Source organism: Paramisgurnus dabryanus, chromosome 2 (assembly GCF_030506205.2).
Source record: "Paramisgurnus dabryanus chromosome 2, PD_genome_1.1, whole genome shotgun sequence".
NCBI classification, from domain to species: Eukaryota; Metazoa; Chordata; class Actinopteri; order Cypriniformes; family Cobitidae; genus Paramisgurnus; species Paramisgurnus dabryanus.
In genome coordinates this window covers 24,024,669-24,043,321 of record NC_133338.1, presented here as the reverse complement: position 1 = coordinate 24,043,321, position 18,653 = coordinate 24,024,669, and the positions used below count along the sequence as shown (strand labels likewise).

Sequence of the window (18,653 nt, the reverse complement as noted above, 5' to 3'; positions counted from 1 at the left end):
TGACTCTTGACTCGGAGGGTAATCACTAGTGGATGCCATTTTTTTCCCTAGCAACCAAGTACAGTACCCTAGCAACAGAGTAAACAAAGCCTTATAACTCCGCATCAGAACATCGTAGAGACATAGGGTTTGGACCGTTTGACTCGTGACTCGGAGGGTAATCACTAGTGGATGCCATTTTTTTCCCTAGCAACCAAATACAGTACCCTAGCAACAGAGTAAACAAAGCCTTATATCTCCGCATCAGAACATCGTAGAGACACGGGCGTTGGACCGTTTGACTCATGACTCGGAGGGTAATCACTAGTGGATGCAATTTTTTTCCCTAGCAACCAAATACAGTACCCTAGCAACAGAGTAAACAAAGCCTTATATCTCCGCATCAGAACATCGTAGAGACACGGGGGTTGGACCGTTTGACTTGTGACTCGGAGGGTAATCACTAGTGGATGCCATTTTTTTCCCTAGCAACCAAATACAGTACCCTAGCAACAGAGTAAACAAAGCCTTATATCTCCGCATCAGAACATCGTAGAGACACGGGGTTTGGACCGTTTGACTCGTGACTCGGAGGGTAATCACTAGTGGATGCCATTTTTTTCCCTAGCAACCAAATACAGTACCCTAGCAACAGAGTAAACAAAGCCTTATGTCTTCGCATCAGAACATCGTAGAGACACGGGGGTTGGATCGTTTGACTCGTGACTCGGAGGGTAATCACTAGTGGATGCCATTTTTTTCCTTAGCAACCAAATACAGTACCCTAGCAACAGAGTAAACAAAGCCTTATATCTCCACATCAGAACATCGCAGAGACACGGGGGTTGGACCGTTTGACTCATGACTCGGAGGGTAATCACTAGTGGATGCCATTTTTTCCCTAGCAACCAAATACAGTACCCTAGCAACAGAGTAAACAAACCCTTATATCTCCGCATCAGAACATCGTAGAGACACGGGGTTTGGACCGTTTGACTCGTGACTCGGAGTGTAATCACTAGTGGATGCCAATTTGCTCCCTAGCAACCAAATACATTACCCTAGCAACAGAGTAAACAAAGCCTTTTATCTCCACATCAGAACATCGCAGAGACACGGGGGTTGGACCGTTTGACTCGTATCTCGGAGTGTAATCACTAGTGGATGCCATTTTTTCCCTAGCAACCAAATACAGTACCCTAGCAACAGAGTAAACAAAGCCTTATATCTCCGCATCAGAACATCGTAGAGACACGGGGGTTGGACCGTTTGACTCATGACTCGGAGGGTAATCACTAGTGGATGCCATTTTTTCCCTAGCAACCAAATACAGTACCCTAGCAACAGAGTAAACAAACCCTTATATCTCCGCATCAGAACATCGTAGAGACACGGGGTTTGGACCGTTTGACTCGTGACTCGGAGTGTAATCACTAGTGGATGCCAATTTGCTCCCTAGCAACCAAATACATTACCCTAGCAACAGAGTAAACAAAGCCTTTTATCTCCACATCAGAACATCGCAGAGACACGGGGGTTGGACCGTTTGACTCGTATCTCGGAGTGTAATCACTAGTGGATGCCATTTTTTCCCTAGCAACCAAATACAGTACCCTAGCAACAGAGTAAACAAAGCCTTATATCTCCGCATCAGAACATCGTAGAGACACGGGGGTTTGACCGTTTGACTCGTGACTCGGAGTGTAATCACTAGTGGATGCCAATTTTCTCCCTAGCAACCAAATACAGTACCCTAGCAACCGAATAAACAAAGCCTTATATCTTCGCATCAGAATATCGTAGAGACATGTGGGTTGAATTGTTTTACTTTTGGCTTGGAGTATAATCATATATTGTCCCCCGAAATTTGCCACGGCAAGCACCACTTCACATTTTCTTCAGGAAATGTACCTATCTAGTTATTATTCTTTCTTCTCCTCCCAAAATTTCTGACACTAACTCGTCCTAGGGCTTTCAAGCTACATGCACCAAATTTTCCACAGACCTTCAGACTGGTCTGACTTAGTGTGCTATATCTTTTCTAACTGATAGGACCTTCCGAATTCCTAAACGGGGGTCTCGAACACCCCAAAATTTCCATTGACTTAACATTGAGACAAACTTTGACGGGTCATAGCTGTGAGTGAGAAACTTGTAGAAACTTGTGGCTTACCACATTTAAGGAGGCTGACAGGCACTGTGAGAACATAACTCACAATGGGGTGTAAGCTATACCCCTGGGGTGTACGAGGCCCCCAAAATTTCCCATAGACTTATAATGGGGCAGGGAACATGCCCATATAAGGGAATAAAAGCGTCCCAGATGGAATATCTTTACTTTAGAGTGTCGTAGAGACATGGGGGTGGGCTCATTTTACTCAGTCATCCAATAGGTCTCTTAGGATCGCCCCAGAGCTATTAAGCCACGCCCCTAGCAACAATTTTGGGTACCCTAGCAACATCTCCCATAGACTACCATTATAAAAAGCCCAGATGGATATCTTTACACCAGAGTGTCATAGAGACATAGGGGTGGGCTCATTTTACTCAGGCATCCAATCAGTCTCTTAGGATTCCTACTGAGGTATTAAACCACGCCCCTAGCAACCAATTTGAGCACCCTAGCAACATAATAAACAAAGCCTTATATCTCTGGATCTGAACATCTTAGAGACATGGGGGTTGGGTCTTTGGGTCATGTTAGCTTCATGCTAGCTCCATGCTAAGTCATACTAGCTTCATGCTAGTTTCATGCTAGCTTTATGCTAATTTCATAATAAATCTTGCTAACTTCATGCTAACTTCATGTTAAATCTTGTTAGCTGCACGCTAAATAGTGCTAGCTTAATGCTAATCATGCTAGCATCATGCTAATCATGCTAGCTTCACGTTAAATCATGCTAGCTTCATGCTAATCATGCTATTCTCATGCTAACTTCATGTTTATCATGCAAGCCTTGTGCTAGCGTCATGCTAGCTTCATGCTAATCTTGCTAGTTTCATGCTACCTTCATGCTAATCATGCTAGCATCATGCTAGCTTCATGCTAATCATGCTAGCATCATGCTAGCTTCATGCTAATCATGCTAGAATCATGCTAGTTTCATGCTAATCATGCTAGCTTTATGCTAGCTTCATGCTAATCATGCTAACATCATGTTAGCTTCATGCTAATCATGCTAACATCATGCTAGCTTCATGCTAATCATGCTAACATCATGCTAGCTTCATGCTAGCTACATGCTAATCATGCTAACATCATGCTAGCTTCATGCTAATCATGCTAGCTTCATGCTAATCATGCTAGCTTCATGCTAATCATGCTAGCATCATGCTAGCTTCATGCTAGCATCATGCTAATCATGCTAGCATCATGCTAGCTTCATGCTAATCATGCTAGCATCATGCTAGCTTCATGCTAATCATGCTAGCATCATGCTAGCTTCATGCTAATCATGCTAGCATCATGCTAGCTTCATGCTAATCATGCTAGCTACATGCTAATCATGCTAGCATCATGCTAGCTTCATGCTAATCATGCTAGCATCATGCTAGCTTCATGCTAATCATGCTAACATCATGCTAGCTTCATGCTAGCTTTATGCTAGCTACATGCTAATCATGCTAGCATTATGCTAGCTACATGCTAATCATGCTAGCTTCATGCTAATCATGCTAGCATCATGCTAGCTTCATGCTAATCATGCTAACATCATGGTAGCTTCATGCTAGCTACATGCTAATCATGCTAGCTTCATGCTAGCTACATGCTAATCATGCTAACATCATGCTAGCTACATGCTTATCATGCTAGCATCATGCTAGCTTCATGCTAATCATGCTAGCTTCATGCTAATCATGCTAGCATCATGCTAGCTTCATGCTAATCATGCTAGCATCATGCTAGCTTCATGCTAATCATGCTAGCATCATGCTAGCTTCATGCTAGCTACATGCTAATCATGCTAACATCATGCTAGCTACATGCTAATCATGCTAGCATCATGCTAGCTTCATGCTAATCATGCTAGCATCATGCTAGCTTCATGCTAGCTTCATGCTAATCAAGCTAGCTTCATGCTAGCATCATGGTAGCTTCATGCTAATCATGCTAGCATCATGCTAGCTTCATGCTAATCATGCTAACATCATGCTAACTTCATCCTTATCATGTTAGCATCATGCTAGCTTCATGCTAATCATGCTAGCATCATGCTAGCTTCATGCTAATCATGTTAGCTTCATGCTAGCTTCATGCTAATCATGTTAGCTTCATACTTAAACATACTAACTGCCAGATAGCCTACTAAACTAAACTTCTGTCAATCCGTTTTAAACGTTCAGGCTACGCTTTTTCAAGCCAACATAAAGTTTGTCTTCAAACTTTAATATCTAGTTATTATTATTATTATTATTATTCTTTTTCTTCTGAGACTAAAATTTCTAACTCTAACTCGTCCTAGAGCTTTCAAGCTACAGCCATCAAACTTTGGACATACCTTCGGTCTGATCTGACTCGAGTTGCTATATCTTTTCTAACTGATGGGACCTTCCGAATTCCTAAACGGGGCGCTGAAACACCCCAAAATTTCCATTGACTTAACATTGAGACAAACTTTGACAGGTCATAGCTGCGAGTGAGAAACTTGTAGAAACTTGTGGCTTACCACATTTAAGGAGGCTGACAGGCTGTGTAAGAACATACCTCACAATGGGGTGTAAGCTGTACCCCTGGGGTGTAAGGGGCCCCCAAAATTTCCCATTGACTTATAATGGGGCAGGAAACATGCCCATAAAAGGGAATAAAAGCGTCCCAGATGGAATATCTTCACTTTAGAGTGTCTTAGAGACATGGGGGTGGGCTAATTTTACTCAAGCATCCAATCAGTCTCTTAGGATCACCCCAGAGCTATTAAGCCACGCCCCTAGCAACAATTTTGGGTACCCTAGCAACATCTCCCATAGACTACCATTATAAAAAGCCCAGATGGATATCTTTGCACCAGAGTGTCATAGAGACATAGGGGTGGGCTCATTTTACTCAGGCATCCAATCAGTCTCTTAGGATTCTTATTGAGGTATTAAGCCACGCCCCTAGCAACAAAATATGAAGACCCTAGCAACATAATAAACAAAGCCTTATATCTCCGCATCAGAACATTGTAGAGACACAGGGGTTGGACCGTTTTACTTGTGGCTTGAAGTGTGATCATTATGGGATGCCAATTTTCTCCCTAGCAACCAAACTTAATACCCTAGCAACGGAATAAACAAAGCCTTATATCTCCGCATCAGAACATTGTAGAGACACGGGGGTTGGACCGTTTTACTTGTGGCTTGAAGGGTGATCATTATGGGATGCCAATTTTCTCCCTAGCAACCAAACTTAGTACCCTAGCAACGCAATAAATGTTAGCTTCATGCTAGCTTCCTGCTAATCATCCTAGCTTCATGCTAATCATGCTAGCATCATGCTAGCTTCATGCTAATCATGCTAGCTTCATGCTAGCTTCATGCTAATCATGCTAGCATCATGCTAACTTCATGCTAATCATGCTAACATCATGCAAGCTTCATGCTAATCATGCTAACATCATGCTAGCTTCATGCTAGCTTCATGCTAATCATGCTAACTTCATGCTAGCTTCCTGCTAATCATGCTAGCTTCATGCTAATCATGTTAGCTTCATGCTAGCTTCATGCTAATCATGCTAACTTCATGCTAGCTTCATGCTAATCATGCTAGCATCATGCTAGCTTCATGCTAATCATGCTAACTTCATGCTAGCTTCATGCTAATCATGCTAGTATCATGCTAGCTTCATGCTAATCATACTAGCTTCATGCTAATCATGCTAACATCATGCTAGCTTCATGCTAATCATGCTAGCTTCATGCTAATCATGCTAGCTTCATGCTAATCATGTTAGCATCATGCTAATCATGCTAGCATCATGCTAATCATGCTAGCATCATGCTAGCTTCATGCTAATCATGCTAGCATCATGCTAGCTTTATGCTAATCATGCTATCATCATGCTAGCCTCATGTTAAATTATGCTAGCTTCATGCTAGCTTCATGCTAAATCATGCTAACATCATGCTAGCTTCATGCTAATCATGCTAGCTTCATGCTAGCTTCATGCTAATCATGCTAGCATCATGCTAACTTCATGCTAATCATGCTAACATCATGCTAGCTTCATGCTAATCATGCTAACATCATGCTAGCTTCATGCTAGCTTCATGCTAATAATGCTAGCTTCATGCTAGCTTCCTGCTAATCATGCTAGCTTCATGCTAGCTTCATGCTAACATCATGCTAGCTTCATGCTAATCATGCTAGCTTCATGCTAGCTTCATGCTAATCATGCTAGCATCATGCTAACTTCATGCTAATCATGCTAACATCATGCTAGCTTCATGCTAATCATGCTAGCTTCATGCTAGCTTCATGCTAATCATGCTAGCACCATGCTAGCTTCATGCTATTCATGCTAGCTTCACGCTAATCATGCTAGCTTCATGCTAATCATGCTAGCTTCACGCTAATCATGCTAGCTTCATGCTAATCATGCTAGCTTCATGCTAACTTCATGCTAATCATGCTAACATCATGCTAGCTTCATGCTAATCATGCTAACATCATGCTAGCTTCATGCTAATTATGCTAGCATCATGCTAGCTTCATGCTTATCATACTAGCTTCATGCTAATCATGCTAACATCATGTTAGCTTCATGCTAACATCATGCTAGCTTTATGCTAATCATGCTAGCTTCATGCTAGCTTCATGCTAATCATGCTAGCATCATGCTAACATCATGCTAGCTTCATCCTAATCATGCTAGCTTCATGTTAGCTTCATGCTAATCATGCTAACATCATGCTAATCATGCTAACATCATGCTAGCTTCAGGCTAATCATGCTAGCATCATGTTAGCTTCATGCTAGCTTCATGCTAATCATGCTAGCATCATGCTAGCTTCATGCTAATCATGCTAACTTCATGCTAGCTTCATGCTAGCTTCATGCTAATCATGCTAGCATCATGCTAGCTTCATGCTAATCATACTAGCTTCATGCTAATCATGCTAACATCATGCTAGCTTCATGCTAATCATGCTAGCTTCATGCTAATCATGCTAGCTTCATGCTAATCATGTTAGCATCATGCTAATCATGCTAGCATCATGCTAGCTTCATGCTAATCATGCTAGCATCATGCTAATCATGCTAGCATCATGCTAGCTTCATGCTAATCATGCTAGCATCATGCTAGCTTTATGCTAATCATGATATCATCATGCTAGCCTCATGTTAAATTATGCTAGCTTCATGCTAAATCATGCTAGCTTCATGTTAAATCATGTTCGCTTCATGTTAAATCATGCTAGCTTTAATTTAAATCATGATAGCTTCAAGCTAAGTTGTCAAACTCTACTCTCAGACTAGGCTTTCTCAAGCCAACATAAAGTTTGTTCCGACGAACTTTTCTATCTAGTTTTAAATGACATCATACAAACCAATTTTGTTGTTTTTACGCACATTTAAGGGGACAATATTCATTACAGCAATGTGTCCATTACTGGATGTGGGTTCTTTGACATGAAAATATTTATAATAAAAAAATCCAAAAAATAAATAGCTTCAGTGCATGTTATACTATAAACATTTACAGTAAAGAAACGTGTGGTATTTGGTGATTATTCGTCCAATTTTCTCATCCTCCACAAAAATTTTCAATCATTGTTTAAGCCCTCAAGGAACTAACATTTAAAAAAAGAAAATTGTTGAAAGGGACATAATTGACTGTGACACTCAAGATGGGTACCAGGTAAGCAGTTCTTATTTTTTCTCTTCAGATAAAAGTTGATATTTTGTTTGTCATAGTACCTAGACAACTTTTTAGTAGGGCTGTCAAAAGATTAATCGTGATTAATCACATCTAAAATAAAAGTTTGTGTTTACATAACATATGTGTGTGTAGTGTGTATAATTAATATTTATATATAAAAACACACACAGTCATGTATATATTTAAGAAAAATTGGTTATATTTCTATATAAAATATTTATATTTCTATATAATATAAATTATATAAATGTTTATACAGTATATAAATGCAAATATTTCTTAAATATACACATGAATGTGTGTGTATTTATATATACATAATAATTATACACATTACACACACATATGTTATGTAAACACAAACTTTTATTTTAGATGTGATTAATCACGATTAATCTTTTGACAGCCCTACTTTTTAGTTCTCATTACCGAATCGTGAGCCACATGTAATATCATGTTGCGGTTATGATAATTTTTGATAATGATAATCTAAAAAAAAATGTAAATAATTCTATAGGAAATGTTTTTAAATCTAACTTTAACAAAGATTAATAAAGACTGTAACAAATGTATTGCTCATGGTTTGTTCATGTTAGTTAATGCATTAACTAATGTAAACTAATGAACCTTATTGTAAAGTGTTCCCAGCTTTTCATTTGAATTCAGAAATGAAATGCTGATTTACTCAATTCAATACTTGAAATAGAAACAGCTACTATATAAAAAACAGCTACTTGATAATGGCCTGACAGATGAAGAATCCAATGTTAGTGGGGCATTTTCAATACTAGCATGGCTAAGGTAGAGTCGGACTAATTCTGAAATTGCAAAAAGCACCTTCACACTTTTTTTCAGTAGTTGAGTGCTATTCAGCTTAGGTTAAATAAGTAACTTTTATTTCTTTGAGTTTCTCTGATGATGGACAGAGACATGGAACATAGTTTCTGTTTTAATCTAGGTTTTGTATGAGGATCCAGATGTGGGTGCGGCAGACCTGAGTATGTTGGGATGTCGGAGGCGGTTCATCAGCTGTACCTCCTTCAGCATGTTGGCCCTGTTACTGGCATTGGTGTTCATCTTCAGAGCCATCACCTGCCCTGTGACACGATGCTTTACCTTCAGAGATAGAGAAAAAACACTAGTGTCACTCTTGTCTCTCTCTCTCTCTCTCTTTCTTTCTCTCTCTCTCTCTCTCTCACACACACACACACCTGTGGGGGTTTACCTACTTAAGCTGTCCGATTGTCGTGTTGTCATGTAGACTGTGTGTATGTGTTAGTAGGCCCCAATAACACATTAAATAACCAAAGTATCCCCTACCCAACCACATCCCAATTAACACAATTATAACCTGTTTTATAACATGTGCAAGTCTGTCTGTATGTCTGTCTCTGTGTGTGCGTCTTGCAGGCCTTCATCATTCTAACCTAATCGTCTTTAGCCTAAGGCAGGTTGTTGCAGAAGTTGCCATGAAACCTTTATAAATAAATACATGATAACTGAGTAATGCTATATTTTGATAAAGAAAATGCCATTCAGTTTGATTCATGAGGCAGAAATGATGTGCGTTCACTGAGAATTTAAGATGTTATTGACTCGCTTAGAAGTTTGCTTGCCTGAACACATGCCCTGATGATAAAAATATTTCCTCACAAAAATCTGAAATAAAACAGCCCAGAGTAACAGTTTCACTTAAGCACAGAAACAGGGCAGATTTGCTCCACATTAGATCATTAAGAGTATTCATTATCTCTGAATCAGATTAAACACAAAAACAATATGACAATCTAACCCATCCATGATTAACTAACTGATCAAGCCTGCAAAGCATTATGACCCACAAACCTGTGCGGTCTGTCTGATCTTGCCTGTAGCTCTAAAGTAAGCAAGCTAAAATATCAGGATAACATTGAGCACCATTATCTCCTGTTAAATGTGTAATGTAGATTAATAGCAGGAAACATAAAAATCCATAAGTGATCTGATATAACTCCAGTCATGCATGAGTAAAGGAAAGTGTGAGTACACACACACACACACACATTAATCAAAAGTAAACTATGCTGCTGAGGTGCAGTACATTAGGGCCGGGTAAAGACGACGCCTTAAACACAAACACAGACACACACGTTTAGTTATTTCAGCTTTCTGTGATGGAAAGATATTTATGGTCATTAAGTAAAGGTAGGAAGAGAAACAGAGCCGTACTTGTGTCCTGAACAACTTGCTGTGATAAGCTGATTCTGTGTTGAGACAGGATCTAAACTTGGGTTTTCCAAGTCAATGCCATTGTGCAATGAGTATGTGTCAGCATATGCATTACATCTACATGCATATATGCATACTACATGCACTATCCAGGCCACAACTTTGATAACCCTGCACCCATTTACTTACGTTTACATTTATATTCTATGTAGGCAGATGCTTTTATCTAAAGCGACTTATAGTGCATTCCATCTAAACATCTGTTTATTCAGTGTGTATTCCCTGGCGATCTTTCTCTCTCTCTCTCGTTTCAAAATTGTGAAAAACAGTTACTCCGTATTTGCACTTCTTCTATTATTGGCTCCCTTTTCTGGGCGGTATATTGAGTTGATAAATATATTATTTATTTCTTTTTTTTACCCATGGGATACAGGATGAGACAATACCATCTATATCGGCATGTATCTCTTTCTTTGCAACAGAAGCTCTGCCAGTAATGTACACTAAGTTCAGACGTAAGCTTTCCAGCCATCGTGCATGCTACACAGTGGTACACTGTGTCTTTGGTTTTTATTTCCATTACACGCTGTTTTTTTAAGGTTTTTTCGGCCATTTTTGCCTTTATTTGATAGACAGTATGTCAGAAGAGGACAGGAAAGTACATGGTGGAGAGAGGGGTACAAGATTGGCAAAGGCCCATCGAGCCGGGATTCAAACTCGAGTCGCCGAATGTGCATCTGCAGCATGTGTTGAAGCACTGCCCACTACACCATTGGCTCAGACATCACATGCTGTTTTAATACACAAGAGTTCGATATGCATGTACACATACAATACCAAGGTATACATTAAATATTGCCATTTATCCCAAAATCCCTAGGATGTTTCCTGTTTTTTGTAAGTCGTTGTGAATAAAAAGCATCTGCTAAATGACTTAATGTAACATTGTTTGGGAGTAGGGCTGCATAACGATTAATCGCGATTAATCGTTTGCAGAATAAACGTTTTTGTTTACATCATATATGTGTGTGTACTGTGTAAAATAATTATGTATAAATAAATATACACACATGCATGTATAATTTTAAGAAAAAAATATTTATAGATTAAATATTTATATATATAATATAAATTATATATAAATATAAAAATTTATATACACATGTAAATACGCTTTAAATACCTACATGCAAGTGTATTTATTTATGCATAATTGTTATACACAGTACACACGCATATATGATGTAAACAAAAACTTTTATTCTGCAAACGATTAATCGCGATTAATCGTTATGCAGCCCTTTTTGGGTGTTCTCAGCACAAGATGCATGATAGACAGCAGTGCAAACTAAAGTATGGGTGTGTATGACCAATCTCATTTCTATCAGCATAGTTCTCATATTGCTGTTTAGACAGCAGTCTGATACACTTATACAGGTCTTAACACAGAGCATCATTACCACACACTCGCACTGCACTACCACACTGCCATAGAGACCCGGTCCAAATGAAGCACTTAACAGGCCCTTAAATGCTCTCAGACACATAAAACATCTTCCTTCTTCACAGCTTAGCATTGTTTATGTAATGTGCCTTATCATGAGCACTCCCTAATACTTTATACTCACCTCATTTATCATCACACTCATCTAATATCTGTATAAAGTGAAACCTAGTTTAGCTTGGTTATTATGTGGCATTTGGCAGACAAATTTTACCTTAAGTGACTTTATGTACTTTTGGGACAATACCTTTGCCTGGAGCACCCTGATGTTAGATGCTTTGCTCAGGGTTATATCAGTAATAGAAAAGTAGTTAATAGACAGCCGCTTTCATCAAAACATACAACTTTGACAAAATCTTTCCCAAATCACTAACACACACACCAGCAAAAAAGCAGGTAAAATTTTACTGACATGCATTCACAAGTTGAGCTAAAATTTTCAGACGGCCCTGATATTTAAAACATACGCAAACTCAAACAAACACGCAGGAGCTTTGTCGCAGCAATGACGATGACATTCATGCATGCCCTGACTAGTAAGAGACACTGAGGCACAAGAATAGAGAGAGAAAAAGAGAGAGAGAGACACACATGCAAAAGGAAAACACTAAAGGGGGACGTTGTGTTGTAAATTCAGGCTTTCAGATCATGTCAAAACTAGCTTGCAAATTGTTTGAAACCTTGTTCGACCAATCAGAATGCCCCTTTAATGATCATTTCAAAAATCCCCTCCCACTCAAACCTTACAGAAAAGCCACAATGTACTTTGTATAGCAATAAAAATACATTTCACTACACCCCCTTAATCTATATTTAATGGACTGGTGTACATTTTTAAAAAGTGTGACACCCCAGAAGGAACAAGATCTCATCTATGAGCAGCTTGTCTAATTGTGGAATTTAAGATGCGTTACATGACATCACTTCTTTGTCAAATGTACAGCAGTGTGCAGTCAACAGACTCATTGACCACGTTTACATGCACACCAAAAATGCGATTATTTCCAATAATGCGAGTAAGGTCTTAATCGCAGTAAGATGTTTACATGACTGGAGCTAACCTCTTCACTCCGGTTTACATGCAGTTTTTATTTTCGGATTATTCACACAAAGTTCAATGCAGAGCACAAATGATGAACTCACATATATGGTCCACTGTTTTAATTTACTTACGTTAAATGACAAACACGTTGTTATAGATGTATTTCATTATCCGGTGCGGTGATGAAGATATAAATATGACAGTGCCTGTAAAGGGCGTTCACATGATATAAAAATATAGTTTTAAAAATCGTTTTATATTAAAGATAATAGCAGAGCTCACACAACAACTATAACGATAGCGATTTTGGCACATGATGAACGATAAACCATTGACAGCCAATCAAATCTATTTGAACTTGAAGTGCACGCGCACTTAAAATGCAGCAGAAAGCTCATTCATTGCTGAGGTTTATAACATAAAATTACCTCAGGTATCCAGCGCTGATGCTGTGAAATTTTTCGACCACACTGACTACGCCAAAAGGTATGATATTATTACACAAAGTACTACATTCATTCAGTTGAGGACATCTGCTGGTTTCCCGCTGTGTAAATGCAACAAGAACAGCATATGTACATATTCAGTGACATGTAAACAATTGCAAAAAAAGTTTTTATTACAAGAAATATCCAATATTAGGTAATGCCGCGCTCGTTTTATCGAATTAGCATGAAGTTATCATTATGATGTGGTCACTAATATATTTATCGTTATACTTATCGTTATAATGTCATTTAAAGGTTTTATACACTGCTGTCGTGTTATTTGAGCTGTTTCTGAATGAAGGCAGACTGCTGACAGCGAGTCGTGTTGCCAGAGTTCATGTAAAACTTCCTAATGCCAAGATTAAAACGAATTTGTGCTTAAGGTGCGTGACTAAAACACACGTGCACTTAATTAGTGTGGTATAAATGCGATTTAAGCGTTTACATGGACGCATACTGCGATTATAAACGGCGTACGCCACCTCTTTTAATGCGACTTTACTTTTTGCGATTATGAGCTTAATCGCATTATTTTTATCGAATTATTGCGTTTACATGAGGTAAAGTATAATCGCAGTATTGACAAAATCCCATTATAATCGCATTATTAGGGTGCATGTAAACGCACTGATTGTCAAAACACATAATGAACACACTTGATACAGTGACCTCAACACAAAGCTCAAATGTAAGACCACACAAATACCATTCACAAGAAAGAGACCATTAGTAAACAGTCACTTACTCATTTGGCAGATGCTTTTATACAAATCAACTTACAGGGCATTTAAAGATAAACATTTTATCAGCATGCGTGTTCACTAGAAATTAAGCCCACAACCTTTGATCCGCTAATGCAATGCTATATCAACTGAGCTATCGGGATACTTTTCTAAACTATATCAGTATGCACTCGTAACTTATTTCATTTCACACTCTTTTGCTATACTATCAAACTATACTATCACAATGCATGAAAAATCCATGATGACAATTTGACAAAAAAGTGGTGTTTTTTTTAAATGTCATCTAAAATGGCCCCAGTCAAACTTTCTTTAGTTTTGTTTCATACACTCTCAGAAAAAGGTACAAGAAAGTACAAAAGTAGTCACTGGGGTGGTACCTTATGTACATTATAAGCATATTATTACCTCAAAGGTATTTGTACCAAAATGTTACATATTAGGATCTTTTTCAAATGTACCACCACAGTAACAACTCAACTTTTGTACCTTTTTTCTGAGTGTAGGTACTAACTCTGTCAAAATATAATCTGAGAAAACATTATAAAGTATTCGTCTGTCGGTTAAACTATGACATTAGATTTTAAGAGTCTTTTATGATTTTTTTTATTTGTCACAGACAGAAAAAAATCAAGGCTGAAATTGTGTGCACTTGGTTTTTTATCTTCTCTGCCTTTTTACAGTTAATTTTAAGCAGCTGGTGTATGAAGCCATTTCAATGCAGGTGCCCTAGCAGAGCAGATGTTTTTCATGACATTAATCATATAACACATCCAACAGAAGGCCTTCACAGTTTTTTTTTTCATTTACAATGATATATCTGCAGTGCATCTATTATAGCATATCCTTCCTGTATCTTCACTAGCTGAGCATTGCATTAGCTCCAAAGAAACAGAAACACTTGCAGTACTGTATTAATAAATGTTTCTCTTATACGCATTGTAAGTTGACCTGTATGACAGTGTCTACAAACATATAAATGTCATAATGCGAATGCTTTAAATTAAAACCTCACAAACATTTTAACGTGCAATGTTATCCTTGATGTTATTTTACTTGTTTGATTTTTGTTATCTGATGCAATGAGATTCATGCAGTACTGATGGAATATTGATTAAGTATCCAAATACTTTTTGTGGCTATGAATTCCATGTGTGCAAAAATTGTTTCAGTTTAAACAAGTTGACTTAAACTAGTGATTTCAACTTTTTTGACTAAGGCGTTGGCATAAATTAATAAGTTGATTACAACTTTTTTTTTTCATTTAAAGCAACTTCTAAATAGTCAAAAAAGTTTTAATACTTTATTCAGTCAAGTGGTTTAAACTTAAACAATTAAGTGCACACATGGAATTCGTAGCCAAAAAGGGATTTGGATACTTAATCAATATTCCATCAGTACTGCATGAATCTCATCGCATTAGATCAAACAAGTAAAACCACATCTAGGAAAACATTGCACATTATAATGTTTGTGAGGTTTTAATTTAAAGCAAATCTCATTGCATTACAAATTTAAGTGCAACAAGGAATTTGTCAGAACTTCAATACTACAATAAATGAGGCATGCTGAGTCAAGACATTGAGAAAAAGTAAAGACTTCATTCTGGCTGTCCATCTCAGTCAGTATCTACTTTATGTTGGCACCTATTAAAATGTCATCACTTGCCTGCTAAGCCCAAAGAGATGAGCATTAAACAAAAAACAAATAAATTACTGTCATCTTTTATCAATTCTTCTAATGTTATCAAAATAGGCAGAAATAAAGAGAAATTAAAAGGAGAGCAAAATGTAATGGTTATTTTTTGCTCAGCAAAACTAGGGATATGTGACCAAGCAAATAGCAAAACAGATGCAGGCAAGTCCTGATGTTTTTCTGACCATGCAGACATGCATGGGACGGGGAAAAACAATTTGATGAAAATTATCAAAAACTGTTTCTTCAGTCCACCCCTTACTGTTGACACAGACTGTAGACTCTAAAAACAGCACCTGAAGGATCTGTCATGACAAGTACAGACACCGTGAGATTGCCTAACAGCATTATTGTTGGTGTTATTGTTGGCCATTGATGTAACTACATGGTTAAGTCAATGAGGCATTTGTCTGGATGTGTCACCCCAACGCATTTATTTCATGACAGCTTTATTAATGACATATTTACATCCCCCAAAGCGAATACCAGCTACATCCGATTTGCATATATATTGACCTTATCAGCAGTGACATTCTCCAATGCCTATTTGGTAGGAAGTTATTGTCTTATTTAGTGTGTGTGGTCAGTATAGTGACAGATAGGGTGAACTTTAGGGTGACCAATTAGGTCTCTCTTTTCTCTGCCTGTCAGAAACCTAGGAGTAGGGTTTCCAGCACACCTGCGTACCTTGTCAACGGGTATCCACTTTCACATCAACACAGACCTACTGTCCTTACACAGGTCGTGACCCCTGTGCTAAAGCAGTTGGCTTATCTTATCATTTTACTGGGATAAATAAAGTATCTATCTATCTATCTATCTATCTATCTATCTATGAAAAAGGCATATTAGAAGATTCATATTATCACATCACAATCATAAATTAACTTAAAGTGACCAAATGGTTAAAAGTCCAAAGTCATTAGAGCAGCATAACAATCTGTATCACTAGAATTATACTGTAGTGTTTCTTTAAACTGTAATACTTGAAAGCATCACCTAACAAATTGCATATAAAAGATATTTACCTTGAACACCTCCGAAAAGAAACCTGAGCCGATCTTCTCACAAATAAAGTCATCTATTCGTGCCAGACTGGACACGGCGCTGCGCAGTGCCCGGTAAGATGAGGGCCTGGCCCGGTATGCTACGTGGATCCCGTGCATGGCAGTATTCGAATCCTCCGGGTCCAGGTCATCGTTGTCCATAATGGTCCCGAATGACATTAGCTCGCGCACTCTAAATCCCAGAGTGCGCGTTCACATATCTCTGACACTCACGCGACACTGACATGCAGTTTCAAGGTCCCTGTTTGACAAGAAAAAAGAGCGGTCCAAGTTAAGAAATGCGACACGCAATTCCCTCCCGGTCCCGTTAAGCGCGGCTTGTTGAACTCCGTCATGTACTGAATGCGGCTGTATATGTCAGCCTGGCTCAGCAAACACCCTCTCCTAAAATCTGTGAGCGATGTTGCACCGATCTCCAGGTTTCGTGCGCGCGTCGCTTCCTACATGCTGAAGTCTGGCCTCATTTTCAGTAACGCGTCACATTCCTGTTGAAAAAATGAATAAATAATCGCTGTAAATGAAACGTATATTTAAATCGTTCGCTTACTATCTGCCAACTACGTATTTACAGTAGCCATTAAAGCAAAGTACATGCTGTAATAAAGTTGGACTTGTCAAATGTAAATGATAAGCGGCGCGCGGCATCTTCCGCTACAGCCTGACTGCGTATAATAAATTATACATAGAAAAGTGAGGCTACCCGAGCTCAAGCGACTTTTCTAAAACGAGGAATACCTTCCGAAGTGTTTGTATACTTGCAAATTAGCTACCATTAAGTGTCTAAAGTAGACATGTAACGATCCTGTCATAATTTCGCGGCAATTTCGTTAAGCAGTCCGGTTTACCTACGCTGCGCTGCTCTACAGGTATCAACTTAAAAGACGTTCAAATTCACCTTCCAGATGTCGTCCCGTTGTAAACAAACTGAAATTCTCGGATGGTCCAGTCAGGTTTCCTCGTGTGTCATTTTAAAAACGACTAAACGGGGAGCCCCCACTGGTGTCTCTGTGTGTAATCGCAGGAAATGTGCGCAGAGTGAGTTTGAATTCTTATTGGACGCGACTCACCTGGGCGGGTCCACATACAGCAGCCTAGCAGCTCTCACCTGCAGGGGCGCGCCGCGCGCTCAATCAAGCTGTTGGATTGACAGAAGAGCTTATGAGCTTTTGTTGTGCTTTGTTTGAAGTCGGGAGTTTATATCCGTATGTTTTTGCTGGTCACTGACAGCTCCTGAGGCCAAAGAGGCCGTCGAAAACACCTCATGATTAGCGTAGCTCAACTTCTCACTACTCACATACCTGAGATTATAAAGTTTTCTGCGCAACATTCAACATTCAAGTATTTCTTTATTTTTTGGGACGACAAATTGCCCTACGGTGCTGTGAGAAACATGAGAAACAAGGCTTAACACATATCGAATTTATGATTAATTAATTATTAATCAAGGCTGTCACTGATGCGTTATTTATGAACTTTCAAACTGTCATTGTACTGACGACAGTATTGAGCGCCACTCAATGTTTTATGTTCATCAACTGCGTGACACCAAGTGGTGGAAAAATAACATTTGTGAAACAATGGCAGACATGAATGGTAATTTACACCGATGCTGCAATTATTCACAATTTTATAGTTGAACGTAATGTATTTTTTACATCACTGTAAATCAAGCACGCATCTGGCTTGTTGAAGAAATTAATCACAATTGAGTGCACTGAACTCATTAAATTGCTTCCGTTGCTATTAATGGGTGTTGAGTTGTATATGGGGTGTGCATTGTATAAATGTATTAGAGTGCATGTTTGTGCAAGTGTGTGCAAATGGGCTAGGAAACTACTAAGTTATATAAAAAAGACTTGGTTACAGAAGTTGGTTACTTAAAACAAATCAACAATTGAGATTTAAGATGATGTGTCATATGTAGAATTTAGTATGTGATACTACCAAAATTCGTAGCAAACCTATGCAGTCGTACTCAGTATCACCAGTTGCCTTATGAATTGCGTTTTTTTGCTTCTCAGTGAGTGAATAAAAATATTTTTTGACATAACTGTAAGACATATTGTAC

The 18,653-nt window shown here is 38.6% G+C and overlaps 1 protein-coding gene across 2 annotated transcripts in view; it reads right to left on the bottom strand.

Annotated features, from left to right (window-relative positions):
- The window catches only part of tesk1b (testis associated actin remodelling kinase 1b), a 35,586-nt gene extending 17,972 nt beyond the window's left edge, over window positions 1-17,614 (bottom strand). The window contains exons 1-3 of one of the 2 annotated variants that reach the window (XM_065248716.1): window positions 17,481-17,614; window positions 16,547-17,070; window positions 8,833-8,954 (exon numbers count right to left, since the gene is read on the bottom strand). In XM_065248716.1, the coding sequence (XP_065104788.1) occupies window positions 8,833-8,954; window positions 16,547-16,744 (320 nt within the window). In that variant the 5' untranslated portion in view covers window positions 16,745-17,070; window positions 17,481-17,614. The remainder of the gene's footprint in view (window positions 1-8,832; window positions 8,955-16,546; window positions 17,071-17,480) is intronic. The other variant, XM_065248717.1, reaches the window with a different exon arrangement.
- Between the last annotated feature and the right edge of the window lie 1,039 nt (window positions 17,615-18,653).